Source organism: Nyctibius grandis, chromosome 3 (genome assembly GCF_013368605.1).
Source record: "Nyctibius grandis isolate bNycGra1 chromosome 3, bNycGra1.pri, whole genome shotgun sequence".
Lineage (NCBI taxonomy): Eukaryota > Metazoa > Chordata > Aves > Nyctibiiformes > Nyctibiidae > Nyctibius > Nyctibius grandis.
The window spans coordinates 2,424,639-2,446,953 of NC_090660.1; the positions used below are offsets into that span (position 1 = coordinate 2,424,639).

At 41.0% G+C, this 22,315-nt stretch overlaps 1 protein-coding gene across 1 annotated transcript in view; it reads left to right on the top strand.

Moving 5' to 3' along the window:
• CNTNAP2 (contactin associated protein 2) overlaps nucleotides 1-22,315 on the top strand; it is a 974,788-nt gene that overhangs the window by 947,911 nt on the left and 4,562 nt on the right. Inside the window, exons 22-23 of the mRNA XM_068395817.1 lie at nucleotides 7,390-7,620; nucleotides 21,913-21,984. Coding sequence (XP_068251918.1) covers nucleotides 7,390-7,620; nucleotides 21,913-21,984 — 303 coding nt within the window. The remainder of the gene's footprint in view (nucleotides 1-7,389; nucleotides 7,621-21,912; nucleotides 21,985-22,315) is intronic.

Sequence of the window (22,315 nt, forward strand, 5' to 3'; positions counted from 1 at the left end):
CTGAGTTATGTTGCAGCCAGTTTCCATAAGACATAAAAGAACATTTAGACAAATTATGAATGAAACTGCATATTTCTTTTGCACAGTGATGCTACCTCTAGGTATGTGTTTTACATCCTTCTCTAAGGGTTATGAAAGATGCTGCGCAGATGATTTATCATGAGCATAAATTAGAATGGGTTTATAAATCCTGCTGAAATACAGTGTCCCAGCTAATTCGGAGGATGTTTTGTCTGTGATAACAACTTTTCTTTTTTCATATCTATGATGATCAAATTACTTAGTTATTTTGTCAGTCATTTAGATTGTGTGGGGTTTTTTTGAAGAGAAATTTCAGCTCTATAGTTTCTTCTCCTCCCCCATCATCCGCTGCCTCTCGCTCTGTTTAGAGCCTGCCTGCAGACAAAAAGGAGATGAAACATTTAATTCTTTGTTGTGCATGAAACACCTGGTGGTGACTCTCCTGCTGCTCTCAACCCATGATCCCACTGCTCTTGCATCATGTGAAGAGGATAGAGGATGGGTAGGGGAAAAAAAATTGTTCTTGAAGCTGTCAGATACTTCTTAGGCAGTTTTGCCTTGAGAACTGCTGACTTCTGCAGCTGGGATTAGATCAGAGTGTGCTGAGCACTTTGCTTCTCAATTGAAAGATTTCCATTAGCCCTCAGGAGGGCTTGCAGTCAAGGTACGTGGTGCAGCCTGACTGAACAATATTAGTGTCTTGTTCTGTCAGGTCAGGCTGTCATCTAGGTGGATGGCCTTTCCTCTTAGCTCTCCCTACGTTTGGGATTCCTGCTTTAAACAACAGGCTGAGCTCTTTGCCTCTGGTACCGAGGGAGAATGATTAGTTGTCTAGAGGAGAAATAAAATGCTACACAAATTTATGAAATGGCTGTATTACCACTCTCAGTTGGTTATAAAGGATAATGCACAGAGAGGTCTCTCTTCCCCCCTAAACCTGGGGGAATTTTGGTCCCACTGGCACAGAGCTGACTCTTTCAAGGAAGCAAGTATTATTCTTCTTCACATTTTGCTACTGACTCACTGTGTAACTTCAAGTGAGTCACTGCAGACATTCATGTCAAACTCTTTATGTCCTACTAAGAGGGAGGGGGAGAGTTTGACAGCGAGTCAGTAGCAAAATGTGAAGAATAATACTTGCTTCCTTGGGTGATGTTCACTTTTACTGTTGGCCATAGTTCTGTGGGTGTTTACAATGCGATTACTAAGAACCTTGCAGCATCAGTTAATTCCCTTTTCATTAAAAGGCAGTGTGAATTCCTGAATAATAACTGTTGTTGGCTACACATGAAATTTTAAAATGGAAAATTCCAGGAAATTGTGCATCCAGTATCAAATCTTGAAATATTCAGTAACTATACCATCAGTACAGAAAAGCAGAAAGAAATCCAACTTCTTGTTCTCAAACCCTCTTCATTTGTGGCGATGTGAAATCAAGCTGCTGTCAAATAAATCTCCGTTTCGTAACATTCTTCACAGTCCCTTTTTTTGACTGAGGACCTGCAGTCCAGCACTAATCTCTATTATTTCTGCAATAATGGGACTCTGATAGGAGCACGTTTCACATCAGTGATTTACTGTCCCCATTACAGTGTGACCTGAAAGCTATAACTCCTCTGCCAGGGGCTGGGTTTTGGAAGTGCTCCAGGGCTGCGGCGCAGCTTCCAGGCTGGCTCAGGTTCTCTCATCCTGTGTGTTTTTCACCTGGCTCGATCATTTCCAGCTTGTGCAGACAGTATTGGGAATGTTTCATGAAGAAATGGCCTTTGTTCCTGCAACGCTGATAAAGCTGCTTCTGCAACTGAAACATGCACTGAGCTGTTACAGTCTTCATAAGTAATTTTTCTCTCGCTTTACAATAAGTAGCATAAAGTTAGAAAAAGTTAAAAAACTCACAGAAGGATCATGTCACACGATAGGGCCATACTGTAGGTAGTACCTGAAGACTCTGGAAAGCAGTCAGGTGTCTTCTTATAAAAATTGCTGATCTTTGGACAGAGAAGATATAAAACAGCCAGTAAGTAAACAGGTGCTTGATCTTCATACTGGAGGATGTCCATCAGAAGACCCAGGCAACGTGTCAGAACATAATTTTCCCTTTGTTTAGTATGAACCCCCTTTTGGGTGTACAGTAGTTGCTCCTGACATGGACTTTCTAGCCCTGTGGCTTTGGGCTAGCAGGTATATGCCACCCCAGATAGGTTCTCCCTATGACTGTGTACTCCATGTGATTCAAGCTCATTTATTTATTCTCTCAGGTTTTTCACACCATGCCAGTCCTCAAGTATCGGCATGTGCCAGGGTTCGATGTTGCATTGAACTGCTCCATCTAGGCATCAAATACTGCAAACAAGAGAAAGAGCTTTAGTAATCTCAGTGGACTGTGACTTCTTAAAATCAATAGCTTCCTTTCAGCCTAGTTTAAACTGCTTTCTATTATGTGGAGCCTGACACAGTAGCAGAGAGGTGCTTAAGATGCCAGTTGGGCTGATCTTTGAGCAGAGGGTAATGTAACAAGGTAACTTTCTGAGTACAGGGGACAAGAGAGCATGTGGTACTTTATTTTGAAGAGAAAATCTATTGCCCAGGTTGACCCAAAAGCAATTAGCGGTTCATTTAATTGAATTGGTGAATTCACCTGTGCAGTATATTAAAATATTATATAGAGATAATTTAGGCTCAATTTAGTACAGCTGGCTGAAGGGTCATAGAGATTTATAAGGGATTACTTTCTATCTACCCACTGAGTAGATACTTATCCTGGTAGTTCAGCCAGAAATACCACCCTGTGGCAAAGCCGGACTTCTCCCACTACTGATAGAGCTACTCTCTTCCCAGAATCATTAAGCTGTTGTACTTCTGGGCATAAATGGGCACATATAAATAGATCATTGTCCTAAATCCAAACAGCTGGATTTTTCACCGTTTTCAAAGCCAAACTCAACTGATGGCTTGTGTAAATTGTGTAAGAAATAGTCTTTAGTAAATTGAACTGAAAGGGCTTTGGTTGTGCTGGCTGAGACTTTCCTTTGTTTAAAAGGCACCTTCTGTCACAACCAAAATCACTCCAGTATATAGTGCTTTTCTTCTGCTTCGGGCAGAGCTTTCCCACTGTAAAAGAAGAAGAAAGAAGAGCTAGATGGCTGTAACAGTTACTGAGAGCCTCGCTGTGCTAGCAGAAGTACCCTTGGCTGTGTCTTCTTTTGACTTTGAAGGGCATCACTGGAAAACTCCAAGGGAATTCGTAACAGGATGTTTATCACATACATTGTTGTGCGTACCTGCAAACTGTACTTTAAGTTCTGTTACATTTCCTTCCTAATGGAACATAAATCACAATAAATAGATGCCTTGCTCCTGTCTGTATGTATTGAACGCTGTGCAAGTATCAGAATTTATTATAACTTTCTGTATTGATCTGCATTTGAGAGGCCTATAAAGAAAAATAATGTACAGATCAGCTAGAATAGAAAAGATATTCAGCATATATGTTTAATAAAACCAGTTTTTATAGGTTTACAAAAATTTGCAGTGAGAGTGTTTCCCTCTTCCCACCCAGCCGACTCTCTCTCCTCTCCCTCTTTCCGAGGTCAGTGCTGGATTGTATAGCTTTGTGCTGCAGAGCCTTGTGTACACATCTTTTTCCTGCTAAATCAGGCTATCATTTTAATAATGTATAAAAAATAAATGGTAGAATTAAGCAGAGCTTGGATGTCTCCAGCAGTGCTGTAACCTTTTGTGCTATTAGAAACGCTGTGACCCTTTGAGCTACTCTATAAATCTTTTACTGGTAGATATGGAAAGCAGAGAAGGGAGAGAGAGAGTAGATAAAAACTATATTTGGCAATGTGTCTGCTTCTACAAGTAGCTCATCAGAGTCATAACTAGGACAACTTTGGTAATAGCGTGAACCAAAGTGTTTATTTGTCTTGTAATAGTGCCTAGGCAGGAGCCACAACTCTGCATCTACAACCAGTGGAGTAAGGGCAAAAAGTCTTAAAAAACAGATAACCTAATTACACTTATACGTTTGTTACTTATTCACAGGTCTAGCCACAATTTTTTCCTCTATACAATTTGTTCTTTGCTTGTTTTCCTCTTGATTCATAGAATAATGAATTTCAACTTCTGTACTAATTAATGGTGCCTTGTGTCATAAGCATGCTCGAAAATAGGTGTTCTTTACATCTTTTACATCATGGAAAAGAGCTTCTTCAGTAGTAGCACATACTTTTCGATAGAGAAATAGTACTATTTTGGGTTCGCCTGAATGTTCTCTGTCTTGTCTCTGTCTCTTCATCTCAAGTCAGCAGGTCAAGGGAGCAAATGGTTAAAACCAGTTAAAGTTAAAAAAGGCCTGTAAGTGGTATTTTTGGAAGTCTTTCATTACAGAAATGCTTGTGGGTAGGGTGCCAGCAGAAGATTGCTGCATCAGATCTGAAAGCAATAATACTAATGCTGCTATTAGGTAAGAGTAATTCTATATACTATAATACTTACATGACTTTGCACTAGCTTATATGCTGAAAATTAGAACAATGCAAAGTAGTTGCATTGTACAATGTGATTTTCATTTTCTTTTCTTGTTCTCCCTCCTTTGTTATAGGGAGAAAATTGAATTTTAGTCATGACAACAAAGGCGTATTTCATTATATAATCATTGCACTCTCCAGGGATGGATTTATAGCAGGCTCAAATACACAGGGAACTAAAGTATAATGGCCTAACATCAGAGAGTATCAGTGTGCTGAGTCCCGTGGGACGTGCACGGGAAGGAACATGTTCACAGTCATAGAAGTCAATCCATCTTGTTGATGTGAGGAGAGCTGGTGGTAAATTTGCATGAGGTGACTTGCACAACTTGTTCATGGAATGTTATAAACAAAAATGCAGGTCTTCAGCAAGGTGCCATGTTAGGGTTTTTTGAGTTTTTTCTTTAATTCTTTCAGGATCTAGTATCCATCACTTATTATTCACAGAGTTGAAGAAGGATGGTGCTGAAGCTGCTGAAGTAGCACAATAATATCCATGGATTTTTGTTCTTGTCATTCAGGATTGTGAGTGGGATTAATTAACATGAAGTTCCACGGAATATATAAAAATATGAATAAAAGGTAATCACACAGTGTTTAAAAAGAAATACGGTCTTCTAATTGTGCCTTAGATTATAAGGATTACTCAGAATTGCAGCTATTCACTGAATATACCATTAATTGAAGTAAGAGACTGAGCATGTTTCCACTTTGCCACAGGTGACAGTCGCTGCTCACTGACAGCTTGTGAAATGTGGCTCTAATATTGATACAGGCTGGATGAGCACCAGCAGAGAAAGGGTGAGAAGGAAAAGGGAAAATGGGGGGAATAGAACAAATCCATTCTTGTACAGTGGATCACATAAGGATCTAATGCAAGTAATTTTCAGATTATGGATCTTCCTTTAGAGTCCTCCTGCTAGGTGTGGGGAGGACTTGAATGTTGTATGTTTATCACTGTAATATGGTTGCAAAGACAGAAAAGGTACAGTTTAATTCTGTGTGAAAACCAAGAAGTTGTTTTCATTATGCTCAAGATCTGTCCAGTTCCCACCAGTTTTGCCTCACTTCATGTTTAATGTGCAAACCCAAAAAATAAAACATACTTGAAATGCCCTGCCTGGTTTGTAGACTTGAAACTCCTTGTACGTATCCCTGATGCAAAACCCTCAGTACTCTTAGCAATAATACTGACATATGTATCGTGGTAGTTTTCAGGGAGCCCAGTCAGCAGCTCAGACCTCATATAATTGATACTAGGTTGGTTAGAACTGAACACAGGCTCATTGAAAAGGTTTGTAATGCATTTTCTAGTAACTCTAATTGGATTTTTTTTGTGGTAGCAAAACTCAAACCCAGATGTGCTTTGGTTCCCAGCTCTTCCCCAAACTCTTGCAATAATATTCTTTCCCTCTTTCTCCTCATACCTCTCTGGAGAACCCTCTTTCTTTTTTTATGACACTATCTTGTGATTTATAGACATCATTTTTTCCAGAAACACCATTTTTCAAGCCCTTATCCTTGTTCCTGTCTGAAAAACTTGCCTTTGAACAACCTGGGCCTGCTCCCTGTTCTCTGTCCCTGGGATACCACTGGATTTCCCTGGATTTTTTCCACTGGCTTCAAGGGCCAGACGTTAACTCCTGTCCCTGCCCACCCAGGGACAGGCAGTTTGAAGCGTCTCAGTGTCCCTGGAGCAACACTCTCTGCTACAGCACCAACATGGTGCTGCCATCTTGTCATTTTCATTTATGTTGTGCTACCGTAGAAGAAAGGAAGCCAAATTCCTCACTGCCATGTAAATATTATTTTAGGCACTGCAGCGAGGCTTTGAAATGTTAATACCCCCTTCAACGCTGACAGAGAGTGATGGTTTTGTTTCGGTTGTGACTCAGGCTGTCACAACAGGTCCTGACAGAATGTGAGCGGCCTGCGGGTTCCTGGGTCGTAAGGGCATGTGCCGTGTTTTACAGCTACCATTTCGGGATCTTTTTAACTGCTTTTAACTGGGAGGAAGCTACTTGGGGGTCAACTTTGAGGGACAGCAGCTGTTTTAGAGAGCAATGGATGCCAGCTGCCAGCTGGTCTGTTAGGCCACGGTGGCGAGGTGTAAAATGGCTGACTTGCAAAATGGCTCCCAGCCCATGTAGGCCCAGTTGCGGAGGCGCAGGAGCATGCACGCTGCTCCTCAGCCTGCAGCAGGGGTGGATGGGCTCCTGCCATCTCTCACCACTGCCAGGGGAAGGAAGGAGGCTGGAGGGAGGCGGTTTTCCACCTCAGGCTGAAGGGACACTTGGTCTACTTGGACACTTTCTCCTGGCAAAGGGACGCTTGGTCTACGTGGTGAAGGGATGTTTGGTCTCCTGACGAGGAGACAGGGCAGGGATGGGAGTGAACAGAAGTGGTCCTGGCCCACCAAGAGGGACCAGAGGGCAACGGGCCAGGGCAAAGGAAGGGGCGTCTCTTGCAGGAGCAGCTTCAGCTGGGAGAAGAGACCCTGGCGATGACTGTCCCTCTACCTTCTCTTTCGCCACCTCTTCTTGGGGAAAAGATTTTTTTTTTTTCCCTGGGCTTTTGCTCTCTGATGACTCCTTCATGCAGCATTTCATTTTAATGATAGCATAGCAGTGAAACCGAGTCACATCAAGGCCTGAAGGTTTCCATCTGTAATGAAATGTAAAGAAACCTGGCAGGGTCTGACACGTTCTCAGTCTCCTGAGAGAGAGACTTGGGAGCTGAGCTCTGGGAATCAAGTGTTCAGACCAACCGTGCTTTCCAAAGCAGTGACTTGTTTTGATTAATCTTTTTCTTTTTTTTCCTCCTTAATTTCCTATAGAAATTGGGAAGATTGACCAAGATATATATAAATACAACACACCAGGATTCACTGGCTGCCTATCGAGAGTACAGTTCAACCAGATTGCTCCACTCAAAGCAGCTCTGAGACCTACCAACGCCTCCTCCCACGTCCACATCCAAGGAGAACTGGTGGAATCCAACTGTGGAGCATCTCCACTCACCATCCCACCAATGTCGGCCGCTACCGACCCGTGGCACTTAGACTCAGGTAAGCTGGGGTGCATGCCACCTTAGCTCAGCAGAGCAGTTCAGAGAAGAAATACATCCACCCCCTGTGAGGAAAAATCAAACAGGGTGGATGTGATGGATTGATAGATGACTGTGGGGCTATAATCATGGTAGGAAACGCAAAGCTGGAATGACAAGAGATTTGGCGCCACTTCTAAATGCAGTTACAAGATATTTTCCTTGCCTTTTATTCTGCTTTGTTTTTCTTTTCTATAAGTCTTACACTGTTTGAATGTTGAGTTTTGACCTAGCTGCTGCAATAGTACTTTCTCTGTCGTATTGGGTATGTAGTCAGCAAAATATTGCAAGCACAGATAAAGAAGGTACAGTAGCATTTCTTATGCTGTATTCCCAATAAGTGAGTATATTACAGTCAGCTTCATTCAAAAAAAGTAAATTAATTTTAGGGACAATTATATTTATATAAAAGTGCTGATTTGTTTTCTGAAATGTCTGCTTTCCTTAGGCCACACCTAATGGGAAATCCCATTAGTCATGATTGCATTCATCTCATGCTGAAAATGCTGGAAAGCCAAAACAATTTGCTGATCCCAGCAATCTCATCCTGTTTTGTGACTGACAGTCTTTGAAAGTATACGTTGTGCCTACATTTTTAGGGTTTTTTTCTATTTTGCTTCTTGGGTGTGAGATAAATACTTTAAAAAAAAAAAAAATCTTCTCTTTAGATTTATAGGGTCAGGTGTACGTTGACCCCTCTTGTGTATTTTATCCTCATTCTGATTTTGCTTGTAGTAGTGTGAATTAGAACCTGTCCTGGAAAAGTTGATGGGTTTACAGTGGTATAAAATTAAAATGCTAGAGGAAAAACTGGGTCCCTAATGATTTTGATACCTATTAGTCTTCGCTTGTTGTGTTTGGGGATGCATCTATCTGCCAGTTTTTATATGAGAGGGGACAGGTATATATGTTTTTCTTAGAAGTATGTGGCAAGGTCATACCTTTGGGTTTTGGCTTAATTTTTTTCTTGTAATGTCAAACAACTCCTTGCAACATTTCCTTTCAGCTCTGCTTCAGTGGAGAAATAGGACTGAGGTTTGTAAGGAGAGGCAGATATTCCAGGGCTGAGGGTCCCAAACATCTGTACAAGCAGTATCATGCTCTAAAACCTGTCATTTGCTGCCATGCCATTGTAAGATTTCAATACTTGTTTTCCCTGTTTATAACATGCAGTCTCCTACTTGAATTTTTTCATCACAAAATTAGTAGTCCCTTTTTTCTCTGGAATTAATAGGTTAGTTTGTACCTGAAGGTTATGTTCTGTGCTCCTGTACTCTATAAAAGGACATTTCCTGAAGGATACCTCGCTGGATAATGTCTTTAAAAACTGTGCCATAAACATCTTGAGGATGCACTGCTGCTGTGAATCTTGTGCAGCTAATGGGTTTTCGTTGTTAATTTTGGTTGGGTTCTTTTTCCTGCAGATAATTTGACTGCAAGCTAGTAAAAGACTATGGTGGGATTTATTCTGGATAGTTGAATTGTTCCTAATACCTCCTGGTTTTAAAAGAGGGAGGTCCTGTTTGTTCTTGCCACATGCTACTATGCTTGTCCTTGTGTTAGCTCAGTCTCGTCTTGGAAACTTTTGCTGAGTTGATTCAACTTTGTTCACTTGTCAGATTACGAATTTATACATTTTCTCCTGAATTACGTTGGTCATGGAGCCAGCATGAAGGATATCAGGGAATACAGAGCATACAATCAGGGTGGCTCAAGCTGTCTGTTAACTTCTGCCCCCTAAAAAAAAATCTTATTGCCATAGCTGGACTTGACTGTTTCAGTCATGGACAGGCAGAGTGCGAGTGATCCACTTTCATTGTTGGTGATGAGAAGCTTTAGTAGGACTGGGACCTAGGGACACCCCCTCTTGTCCTCTCCAGTGCTCCAGAGCAGTAGAGGGAAAAAGTTCATATTGCTTTAAAGACTTGTAGCGAGGGACTGCTGTACACTGAAGGGAGCAACAATGTCAGGTGAGTTACGGTAGAAAGAAATCTCACAGCAAGGGAGTGATGTTTCACTGGGGCAGGAGTGAAAGGACATTCAGGTGTGGGTGAACAATTCCTGACCTTCTGGGTGACATTTCCATGATACAAAGAGGAGGTATCGCAGCAACTCATTTATCGGTATCAGGTAGGAACAAATCAGTCTTTGTAACAGTATCTCTGGTGGTCTGACACAGCTAGCTGTGTTTCAGTCTCAGGAAAAATATATGCTGTAGGTCATCTCACACACAGATGATCTTGATGACTGGTAAATGAAAACGTTTGGGTTTAGTGTCACTTTGCATTAGCAAATTGGCAGTTTGCACGGAGGATTTGTTTGTTTTCCAAACCCTACTAGAAGACTTTGCAACAGGAATTGTGTTGAAAGAGAAAGTGGAAAAATCAGAGGTGTAAGCGATGGTTCCCATTGGCTTCAGAGCTGGAATAGTGTCAGTACTGTCAGTGTGAATTTACTCCTTCACTGAAAGGGCTGAAGGAGTGAAGACAAAAAAGCTCTTTTGAAATTCACAGGAACACTTGTAGAGGTGCTAAAGCAAAAGCCACATGCACTCTGCCACAAAGAAACGGTTGCAAAGAAGATGGCTTTGAAAACAGCAGCAACTAGGTACAGGATTTCTCATTTCATACATGTTTTTATCTGTAATTTTTATTGTTATGTCACCTATTTCACTTTAAATAGATCTTAACAAAACATGGAAGTTGAGGATGGGTGGTTTGTAGTGAAAAGAGAAAACCAGGAAAAAATTTGTGGCAGGTATTATATGGTTTAAATGTCATTCAGTGACATACTCTGCGCTCATCTTGATTCATATTTTAAGTGTAGATTTATAGCTTTGCTTCTCAAATACTGTGGAATTGAACTTTGAGGATTGAAAAATGTTGTAGGAGGGGATTAAAGATAAGTGTCTGAATAGGACAGATACACCAGGAGGCAAATGTAGTGATCCTTTCATCTCTAAACTGCAGTGCTGGATCAGACCTTACAGATAATTACTAGATGTTAAGCAGGTTCTGCCTGACAGGTGACCTACATGAAATGTTTGCCTTAAACTCATCTATGTAGTTACTGTGTGGACACCTCCTGCTAGGTGCAAAACATTTTGAATGCCCTGACAGAGGGAAAAATCATAAAGACACACATCAGTCACTTGCAGTTGACCCTTAGAGACAAGTTCAGGGATTCAGCAGTAAGAAACCTGGTTGATTTGCTCCCCAACCAAATGGGCCACACAGCTTCTTGATTCATTGTCTTGCACTTTCCATCAGCCTTGAATTCACACGTATTTCACATTTACAATATTAGTTCTTTTTAAATTTCTTTGTCATTGTAAAAATGGCGCTTCCCTTCCTTCCCACCCCTGGCTGGCATTTTGCCGTGCTACTGGGACATTATCTTAAACCGTTACCTTGTTCAGCTTGTGAGTAGTCTTAACAATGCCTAGTAGTCTTCTCCTGTTGCTATGGCGATCCTTTCTGGGTGGTGATGAAGCACGGGAATTCAACAAGTCATTCTTTTCTAGAATGAAAAATCTGGTGATTTAAAAAAAAAGTCAATAATCAAAACCAAGCAGATCATCAATATAGTTCTATTACTGTAGCGTATGTAAAAAGAAAAAGCTAATCACCAAGGGTTTGTTAATATCTCTCAGTTCAAATTAGCTAAGATGTATGTCACTGACACGTTGCTCATTGTAGAGAAGCAAACAAAAGACCAAACAGATGATTATTTTTCTAGTAAATAAACTCCCACAGCTAAAATGTCTTGTTCTTAAAATCAGAAGATGCGTATTAGGGGGGTGAGGTTCTTCAGTTTGTGGATGTTTTTATCTGAGGTAAAGGTTCTGCAGTTTGCTAATTAAGTTTAACTTCCAAACTTTTCGTATTTATATAAAAAGGATAAAAGAAAACCTACTACATGTAAGTACCTTCCCATTTTAGGTAAAATGTGCTCCAGCTTTCCAAAGCACCCAATCTTGAATTTAGTAAAAGCAAGAGATCCCAGAAAAGGCAAGGTTTTTTTGTTGACAAAAATCAAACAACAAATCAGTTGACAAACCATGCTTTAGCACCTCTGAGCTGCCATGGCACTATGTAGCTGCAAGATGCATTTATTCTGAGTATCAACAGAATAAATGTTGATATCTAGAGTATTTAACATGGGATTTAGTTAAACCCACGCCCAACTTCAACATATTAAGAATTAAATGAAGCAAGATTAAATGCTACATCTGCGGTGTTCTTCCAAGTGGTGTGACTTTTTTTCTGACTGTAAAAAAGTTTTTAGGGTTTTTTTTAAACCCTAAAAGCTCTTTATTTTTGTAAAAGGTGAAAGGCCTTGCCTTTTGAGAATCTACAGCTTACTTTGAAACCTCTATTGAGCATGTCTGGCAAAAGACCGTATGAAGACATGCAACACTGTCGTCAACATGAAAATGGTCTCCTGCAGGATTAGTTCCCTGTTTGTTACAAATTCATCCCTCTTCCTTTAACAAGCAGTGGCAGGAGAAGAGAGTGGGAGGGCTGAATACTGGCCATATGATCCATGCTCACCTAATTGGCCAACTAATTATCTTTGTCAAGCGAAAGATAGCAGTCGATTTCTGGACTAAGAGAAAGTGTCACTCGTGTGTTGCTGGTGCCAGTGCTGAAGGTCACCTTCTGGATACAGATGCCATGGGTCGGGTTGCCATCCCACCCTCTTGACCACTGGTACCCACATCTCAGAGGGTTGTATGGGTATATCAAGGACTTATTACACGCAGCGCAGTGGGAAGGAAGGATCAAAGGCGTTACTTGCTGGAGGGCAACAATTCAGACCTCAGCATGGTCTTAGGTTACAAACACATGAACAAAAGGGTCTTCTTCTGGCCACAGACATTGAAAGAGTCCTGTACGCATCAGTGAATCCAACAGCAGGAGGATTAAAATCAATGGTAACGTGTGACACAGCACTCACTCTCTCCTCTAAGGGATGGCAGGGTAGCAGGGTCACTTCTCTGGGCTCTCTGCAAGTGGCAAGCGAGTCGAGCAGGTGGGGCAGAAGAGGTGCACAGCTTTTGTTCATGATGCAGCCTTACACGTGTAAATTTGATCTCCTAGGTGTCAGCAAAATTAGAAATAGATGTGAAGGCAGTTGCTAGAATAAAATGACACTCCACCTTATTCAAGCATAGCAAACAGGATTAGTTACTTATACTGCAATCAGAGAATGAGGCCAGGTTCTCTCTTTGAAGTTATGGATCACTCAAGGTAGTTGTTTTTAATTAACATAGCATGTAAACATTTGTCTGCCAGTAAGCTAGTCTAATATTTATACTTCCTATACAAGAGATGGAAGATTGCAACCTGCCCTCTGGACCGACAGATTCTTCCACTGCCAGATTTTGGTGCATTTCTGTGATCAAGTTTCCTCTGCTGAGAGTGACGAGCATTCATCCCCAATTCTCCCAATATAAATATTGGCTCAGAAGTCCATGGCCTTGACCTGAGTTGTTTTCAAACCAGAAGGTGGCATTTTTTCAGTCAGTCAGGGAGTAAGTCTAGCAGAAACTCATAGCTCGGTTTCTAAGCACCGAGTGTTTCTTGCAGGCAAGAAGGTAAGTGGTAAACATTGAGATGCAACAGTTTCTATTTTCTCCTCCCTATCGAGCAGCTAACTAGGAAGAGCATCTGTCTGAAATTTGGCACAGTCAGTGCTTCATCCTTAAAGGGCTTAATTATGGTGCTTGAATTACTGTAAATCTCTCTATTGATTGGCAATAAAAATGCCTCCCTCAGTCTCATCTAGCTCCTTCATACAATTATGCATAGCTTTCTCTTATCTGTAACAATATATAATTTCAGTGTGAAGTTTCTGACACTCTGTCTAGTGTATTAGACAGCTGACAGACTGCCAAGCTTGTAAATTCTTCTGGCATTCATTGAGAGACCAGTATTGTAGCTATTTCATAAGCAGTGATTTGAATGTTAATGCTGCTACCTAATGTCGAGACAAGAAGGTAGTAATATTAAAAAGGGAGTGTTTTCCATAAGTACTAACTTTAACTAGGAATATAGGGGTGGCATAAATTAGGAAGAAAATGGAGTAGAGAAGGAAGTGTTTAGATGTCTGAGCACTTCGTGTGAAGTAAAGCCTTCTTTTTCCTTTCCTCAGGCTGAAGCACACTTCACTTCCCTTGTAAGAGGTTATTCTAGTCTACAGTCAGGTCATCACAGCTATTAAAGTTTATTTTAGATTTAAACTCTCCAGTCTGACCCATTCCTCATCCCCAGTCCAAGCCTTTCTATTTTCATAAGTTGATGAACACTGAAAGTGCAAAACCTGATCTTGTTGTTCATATCCTGGCTGAGAAGCCCTTTCTTCCAATGATCTCAATTAATAGAGTCCATCTTTTTTTTTTTTTCCTCATTTTTTGTATCTGTCATAAGTTTACAGGCATCTTTGGCATTCTTGTTCATTGGGTTGGATTTTTTTATCCTTTTTTTTTTGTTTCTTTCAAGTATTCCCTGTGGGTCCATTACCAGCGATTAGCTATATACAGCTAGGCTTTGATCAGCACTTAACTCTACTGTTCCTTGGAGAGCACTGAAGCGTTTCAGATTCTACATTAATTATAAAAGGAAGTATTTGTTTGTCTTCCTTAACAGGTGAAATGTAAGCACTGCCCATAAAATTTTCATGAAAGTGATAGCTTAGGCCAGCATGACTAATACACTAGCAGTTCTTGTCTGGAGTCATAGTGAGACCAGTGTCGGACAGATGTTACTACCAGGAATTAAAAGATAGATGAGTTTAGGTCTTTGATGGATGGGGCTGCTCTAATGTGCTGCAAATCAATTGGAAAATCAGCAGAGCAAACGTTCAAAGTACTCCTTCGGAGACAGAAGTTGCTGAAGTTCAAACTGCAGATAAACACAGTCTGAAAGTGATCCTAAATGTCTGCTCTCCTTTTAAAATGAGGGAAGAAAATTCTGTAGTATACAGGTACCAGTTATTAAATTTAAAAAGTGCTTTGGTCTTGCCTTCCCACTACTTTGTACAATTATTTGCCTCTGTGCAAAAGAAAGTGTAAAACTTACTCTTGGGAAATGACCATATGTGGGGAAAGCAGGGGAGAATCACCTAACTCATCCCAACAGACAGGGCAGGAATATTTCCCCTGGTTTGTATTTCAGCCAGGACTGATTTGGGGGAGTTTAAGCTCCAAGTCTGCTAATAAGGCACAAGTTTTTCTGTCCCTTTGCTAGGAAGCTTCCTTTATAAGGCCAAAAGAAAGAAACGTCCACCAACTCTTTCTTCTATAATCCCCACTTGATTTCCCACACTGTCCCAGGTGTTTGCATACAGAAGGGCTGTTCAGAGGACAGTGTTTCTACTAATTATTTCTATTTTTCAGAGGATTTTTAAATTTATACTCATTTCACATTGGAATAAAAAGACACAATTGGAGACCCTTCTCAGCAAAAATGTAAAAACATAGGTTTTGTGTTTTCCATCAACACTTGAGATTTAGTGAAAAAATCTTAGGAAAAAAGAAAGCAACCCTTCAAAATGTTTTTGATCTAACAGAATATACCTAACAAAACCTAGTTTAAATAATTGGAGGACTTTTTCATCATTTATGAAGGTTTTTTTCTGGTTTTGTTTCCTCCCTATCCCTCCCAGACAAGAAGCTTGCAACATATTGAAGAAATTGATGGATTTGGATTCAATGTTCAGATTTTCATGTTCCAAATAATTTGCATTATTGGCTACAGAGAGAAGAAGAGGACATTTTTAAAGTGAAAATCCCTAATTTTTCCTCTAAGCTGCACGTCAATTCTGGTAGTTTCAGAATTGCTATGTGGTACTTTTTCCAATACCTTGTAACTCGCACCAAAAAAAATATTAAGTCTGTGACTGTGAAGACTTCTATTTCCATAAAGACAGAAAAATAGGTCATCTAGGGATATACTTGTAACCCTCTAACGTTACAGTTGAGGCATCCCTAAAAATTCAGAGAATAACGATTGACCCCATGTCAATCATTATTGACATGGAAAATGTCACCCCAAACAAACTCCTTTTGTTCATGGTAGAACAAAAATGACCTTTTACAAACAATATGGTTAATAATATCTTTTAAATATTTTGTGGTTAGGTAAGTGTGGGTATTTTTTTAAATCTTGGAAGTGTTTAATATTAAAAATAACTTCAGCTAAATTCTCAGTTCTGTGCTTAAGCTGATGTGAGTGGGACTTTACGTATCTGTTAACAGAGTTTAATGTTAAACAGTCCTCCGACAGCATCTGCTCTCAAATGCCTAGAAAAGCAGAAGCAGGGGTAGTTGTCCTCCTTTCTCTGTTTTTCAGCTTGGAGAAGTAGGAAAAAAAAGAGATGTATTAAAAAAAAAAAGGAACTTTCAATACAAAATTTGCCCTGGCAGCGTAAAAAGATGCAGCATTTTTAATACTGCTTCAGATTTGTTTTCTTCTTTTTCTGAATTGCTGTTGTTTACTTGTCATGGGAGCTCTTCATGGAGCCACACTCAGGAGGAGAGCGGTGGGTGGGATGGGCACAGGCAGTGTGATGAGCAAGAAAGGGCGACAGGAGTCTACGGGCTGCGATATTCCCCTTCGATGTAGGCCTGTGTAATAGAGTTGTTTACTCCTGTTCCATCATTTCTGAAACTCTAATGAGTTTCTCTTGTAAACCAGTCCCTTCAGGAAGGGGAGTGTGTGACTGCACATTAGTTTCTACTATCAAGAGTCCAGCAATTAGTTGCTGTGCATAGAGTCTGTAATAAGGAGTGCTCTGTAATTTCAAACCGTAGCAATAGAGTCTCACCTGACCAGCAGAGTTGACATGATTTGACGAAACGCAGCCAGAGAACTTGCTTTTGTTTGCCTCTGTGTTATGGTCCTGTAAAGAAATAGATTAGTGAATGGGTCTAGTGTCATTTTCTCAAAATCCTGAGGTATCAGTGAGTGTTTGCTCTCTTTGCAAGCTCAATTCTTGGATGCCTGGCTGCAAAATAGACTTAGGAAGAAGGAGTTTACATCTTTGTTTTTATTTTGTTCTCTTACTGTTCTACTTTTAATCAATGTCTTGATTGCTAAGGGTTTTGTATACCTTGTGATCACCAGATCCAGTTGTTCTGGTTGCTTCTCTGGTTCATATTTGTGTGAAAACCCAACTGATCTTAATAATGGGAGAATACCTCTCAAAATTGTGGACATCTGTAAAGCTGAAAGGTCACAGCAGCCTTGCAACACGTGTTAATTCTAGGCTGAACAAACTCAATTTCCAGCATTTCATTCATTGTTTGTTTTAGATCCGTGATCACTCCCACTCTTCTTTTTTTGGAGCAAATCTAAACTGTATCTTCCTTTGTAGTCTGGTGTATTTTAACTAAGACTTGCCCACTCAGTAGAAAAGTTCAGTTAAAAAAATTGCTTCCGACAGCTTATATGTAACACTCCTAGTAGTGTGTGTCAAAATGAGATTTGCCTTTTACTTTTTACTTTTCAGTACTTCTCTTTAGCTGAGAAGTGTCCCCGTTTGGTTTTGGTTTTCCCCTTGCCTTTACTGAAGAGCCTTTTGCTCATTTCTTTGCCCACACCCACTTTCTGGACCACTTTTCTACTTTAACAGCGTCATTTTGCATTTCAATTTTCTGAATTTGCAAAAGGCTCTCGTGTGGGATCCATTGTAAAAACTCTCCCTCTGAAAATGGCAGATGCAAAATCACACCTACTGGAATGAAGGAAAATTGTCATTCCCTCTGTTAAATCAACCACATCTGTCATCTTTAACATCTAGTCCTAATTATGGTCTGTTTATCTAGTCCCATCTCCCCTTTCCATTCAGTAAGTGCTGCTGTATTGCAGCTGGCTGTGGCAATGAGTGTGCTGGGTGATGGTAGGTCTCCTGCATTTTTGTGGTCATCCAAAATTTCGAATGTCATTAAAACGATGGCCAAAACATGGGTTTTGCCTGCAGTCAGTCTTTAATCACCCTTTTCGGTGCTGCAAAGTTCCCTTAACCTCATTTACCCTAAGACTAATAGCAGAAAGTTGAAAAGTGCAAAACATAAGTTCAGAGACTGTAGATTTACTCTGTGCTTGTAAACAGCAGCCCATGAAAGAAAGAGAAAACAAAGTATGCTGTGTCCTTTTATGTAAGTTAGCTTCAGGATGATGGTGTTTGAAGCAAGCCTGATGGCCTGCTGTGGGATGATGGGGTGCAAAGAGCAGCATCACCCAGCTTGGATTCTGGAAAGGAACCAGATGAAGTGATGTTCGTAAGCCACAGATGACTCTGTGCCACAGCTGCGTGAGCAGAGGATTGCAGGGAACTGGCAGCACATCTCTTGGGCCAATATGTAACTGTTTTCCAGGACAGACTAAAAAGCTCTTTGCTCTGTTCTTCATGTTTTGATTCACACAAGTGAGACCCTGGATCCTCAGAGAAACCTAGGGGAGAGTCAGAAAAAGCTCCTAAGGTAAGGAAACATTTCCAGTACAGTCCCCAAACCAGATGGGAATCAGCTGTTTGAAAGCAACCAGGTAGTAAAGGAAAACTGAATAGCCCTATTCATGGCGTCAGCTCCTACATACTTACTCCTTACATACTCCTACATACTCCTACTACTCAGGTCCTTACATACTCCTACAGTATGGAGACCAAAACTCCTGCAGTATCTTCCCGACACCCCCCTTACACTACATTTCACAACCCACTTGCTGTCCAGAGGGGCTTTGCAGGGTAACTACATGAGTAACTGCAGCTCTGTGGCACCTACTTGCTGTTGGCAAGTCATGATTTGAAGCTGTCGAGGTACAAGTATCAGGCAGTGCCAAAGGGCTCGCTGAGACACGTAGTTAGAATTAATGTCACAGTGATAATGGAAGAATCTGAATAGGAAAGAGGTGTTCCCAGCTGTGACAGAGAAATGAAAGCACACACTTGTCCATTAGCAACTCACCCTGTACTTCATCTGCATATTATAGCCATGCAAGCTAGTCATTACGCCACTGTGATTTAGATTTCCATGAAACATGAGAGTCACTAGTAACAATATTAATTTTATCTGAACAGTCATTTTAAAACATTTTAGGAGTTACTCTTTACAACCTGTGAACAGCACTTTGTAGTTTTCTGTCCTTTTGCCAGAGTATCAGTATTGCTGTTGCCCTTTTGTCAGCCTCCTCTAATGTGTTCCTTCCCCATATAGTTCCTGAATTGCAACAGCGATGGAAGTAAGAATCTTAATATTAAGATTCTTAATATTTAATCCTTAATATTGCCAAGGAATGTGACCATAGTAAGATCAGAGATGAATCACCACTGTTTGAATGACATAACTGCTGTCTGAAATACCTGCACTTGGTGCCTGTTGGTGACATTACTCTGTTGTTAGGCTCACCTTGGAGGGTCAAGGAATGTGCCCTCATACGTTCTCTTCTGCCTAATTGCTGTGGCAGGAGTTACCCTTTTGCAGTTCTTAGGCCTCTGGTCTGTAGTTATTTCTGATCATTCGAGAAGGTACTGCTGCCCAGAAGAATTTCACGGGAACTTCCACCTAAAAAGAAAGTGATCAGTTCTTTTCTTCTTCCTCTTTCCATCTGTAGTAATATATTCAGTAAAAAACTGGTATAGACACTTCTGCAGCAAAAGGTATTCTGTAACCCCCCCTATTTGACTGAGATTTTAGATACATTTTTTCAGTAAAAAAAAAAAAACAAAACCATAATATAAAAGCAAGTCTCCTGCTGTCACAAGAGTAGTGGAAACAGGAATTCATGAATTATGGCGATAGTATCTGCCAACACTGCGATAGGTGCTTAAAAAAATATTTGTGAACATCTAAGCTCCTTTTTGCACTACAGCACTCCTGGTTTTCCAGCAGTTGCAGCAGGGCACAACTTACCCAATCTGATGGTGAACTCTTGTTGAAATAGGTTGTCCCCTGCCCCAAGACACATGTTCTCTTTGTCAGAGATGAGAGTCTCAGACTGAGTCACATCTGCTTGTTGATCCAGTGGACATCTCCTGAGTTTGTATGATGACTGGATGCAATGGAAAGCAGCTTTGGACAGAGGCATCGGGTCCAGTCCTAGCAGCAGCTCTGAGACAAGATCAAGGATGTAGCTTCACATCATTCTTCATGTTCTTCATTATCCTGCAGTGTACTTCGGTGACTGTTGGACATCAGAAGCCGTGGTCTTCCATCTGCCAGGAATCCTTTGTAGCATACCTGTTGTGATGACGCAGCTTGAGAGGGATCATGCTGCCAGGAACAGCAGCTTTCCTCTTTCTTCACGCTTCACTAGTGCCGTGGTGTTTGAAACAACCTTTTAAAAGAAGATAAAATATAGTATTCAGTTGTAAGGGAACTGTGACCATTGCTGATTTTAAGATTTGTTGTGTGAGGACACAGGAGAGCAGCTCCAAACCAAGTGGCAAGCGGTAGAACTTGTTAATTGCCTGTGGTGCTGCTCCTATGGTGAGGGGCCTTCTTTTGGGTTAGAATGGCAGAGAGCAGTTCCTTGCAATTTGGCAAATTTATTCTTTTCTACATAGTGTTACTTGGCTTTAGGATTTTCCTTGAGGTGCAGGGAGGGCAGGTTTAAAGTTAGGGTTTATTTTCCTACTTCCAGCCCTTCCCTTTCAGCACTGCAAGGGTAATATTATGGACCCTGTGCCAAAACGTCTCTGTAGGAAACATTCATGGTCCTGCACAGTAAGGTTCTTTGGAGCACAATCCACTGATACAGAATCAGGTATTTATTTATCTTTTACATTTTTTAGCCTGAGAGGTGCAGAAATGCTGTTTTCAGAAGCCAGAGCACCAACAAATGTCAAAGGCACAAGTGCTGCTGGCAAAACCTGCTGGCCAGGCCCCTCCACCGAGCCCTGAGAAACGCTCTCTTGTTTGTCCCCCGGCGACCAGCCAAAAACTGGTGCTCAACACACAGCTGGCTCGACTCTCCCCCAGAGTAGGCACACAGAAGGCAGCTCTAGCCCCAAACCTCTTTTCAGGCCACGTGGCAAGCTGAAGCCATTATTCTTTTGTGCAGCTGCTTCACGGTACAAAAGGAACTTGATTATGGATTTTACTCCATGCTAACAGAATGTAAAGGCAACTGATTACTTTAATACAATATCACCTAATCCATCAAGGAAGGAAAATACAGATGAGTTTTAAATACTGACCTAAGAAGTAATTCATATCCTTGATTATTTTAACTGTCTTCAGTTAAGTACTTTTAACAACATTTTCTCTATTTCAAAATCAATGCCATAGTCCAGTGGCAAAGAAGGGAATGATTGCAACCCCTCACCCAGCTCTCTGGGCTTGCTTAGTCACTGCAGTGTCTAGTTGCTGTGTCTGACTATAAAGAAAGTGCTGACGATAGGTTTAATTGATGAGATTGCGTTTGAAAAGCCTCTGTGGTGTTTTCTGGAGGTTAAAACCAAAACGACCATCCAAATTCTGCTTTAAACAGATTTTTTCTGTTTAAAGCAGATGTTGAGGTGTTGGAGCAAGTCTCTGATGTTGAGGTGTTGGAGCAAGTCCAGAGGAGGGCGACCAAGCTGGTGAAGGGTCTGGAGGGTCTGACCTACGAGGAACGGCTGAGGGAGCTGGGGGTGTTTAGCCTGGAGAAGAGGAGGCTCAGAGGTGACCTTAGTGCAGTCTACAACTACCTGAAGGGAGGTTGTAGTGAAGTGGGAGTCGGCCTCTTCTCCCAGGCAACTAGCGATAGGACAAGAGGACACAGCCTCAAGCTTCGCCAGGGGAGGTTCAGGTTGGACATTAGGAAGCATTTCTTCTCAGCAAGGGTCATTAGCCATTGGAAGGGGCTGCCCAGGGAGGTGGTGGAGTCACCATCTCTGGAGGTGTTTAAGAAAAGCCTGGACATGGCACTTAGTGCCCTGGTCTAGTTGACATGGTGGTGTCAGGGCAATGGTTGGACTTGATGATCCCAGAGGGCTCTTCCAACCTGGTTGATTCTGTGATTCTGTATTAACAGCAATGCTTACCAAGGATACCTCCTTTATTTTAATTTTACTTTTATTAAGAGGAGGAAGCAAGAAGTTCCGAGGGATTAGATAACAGTGAAAGATTTTTTTCTTTTCTTCTTTTGATAAATATCTCGGGATCACAATTTTCTTTTAAATTGTACCTGCGGGTGTTGGATGTATTTCTGAACTACTGTGTGAAATTTCACTGCTGTTACAACATGAATCTTTAATTCCCTGTTTACAGCCAGCGCTGATTTCCCATACAACGGTCAAGCTATAGGAGATGGAGTTAACAGAAACTCTGCCATTATTGGAGGTAGGAAAACTGCCTACTTTTCTAAGATACTTCGCAGTATGACTGTGATGGCTGAAATGAGTTAGGAAAATGCTCAAGCTATTTGCTAAGAGCTGACTGTGTGGGAAAACTACACCTGAACAAAGTTAAACAGAAATTTGTGTAAGTAAGTCCATTCAGGCACGTTGTCCTAGTGAAATGGTTTGTTCTCACTTAGTTTGTCCCCTCACATTCGGTTTTAACCAAATCAAAATACTGATTTTCATAATCATATTAAGCATCCATGTGGGGAGCTGCTTTGCAGTAGTTACTTATGTTAAGAGTGATTAATTTATATGAAATGGCAAGGACA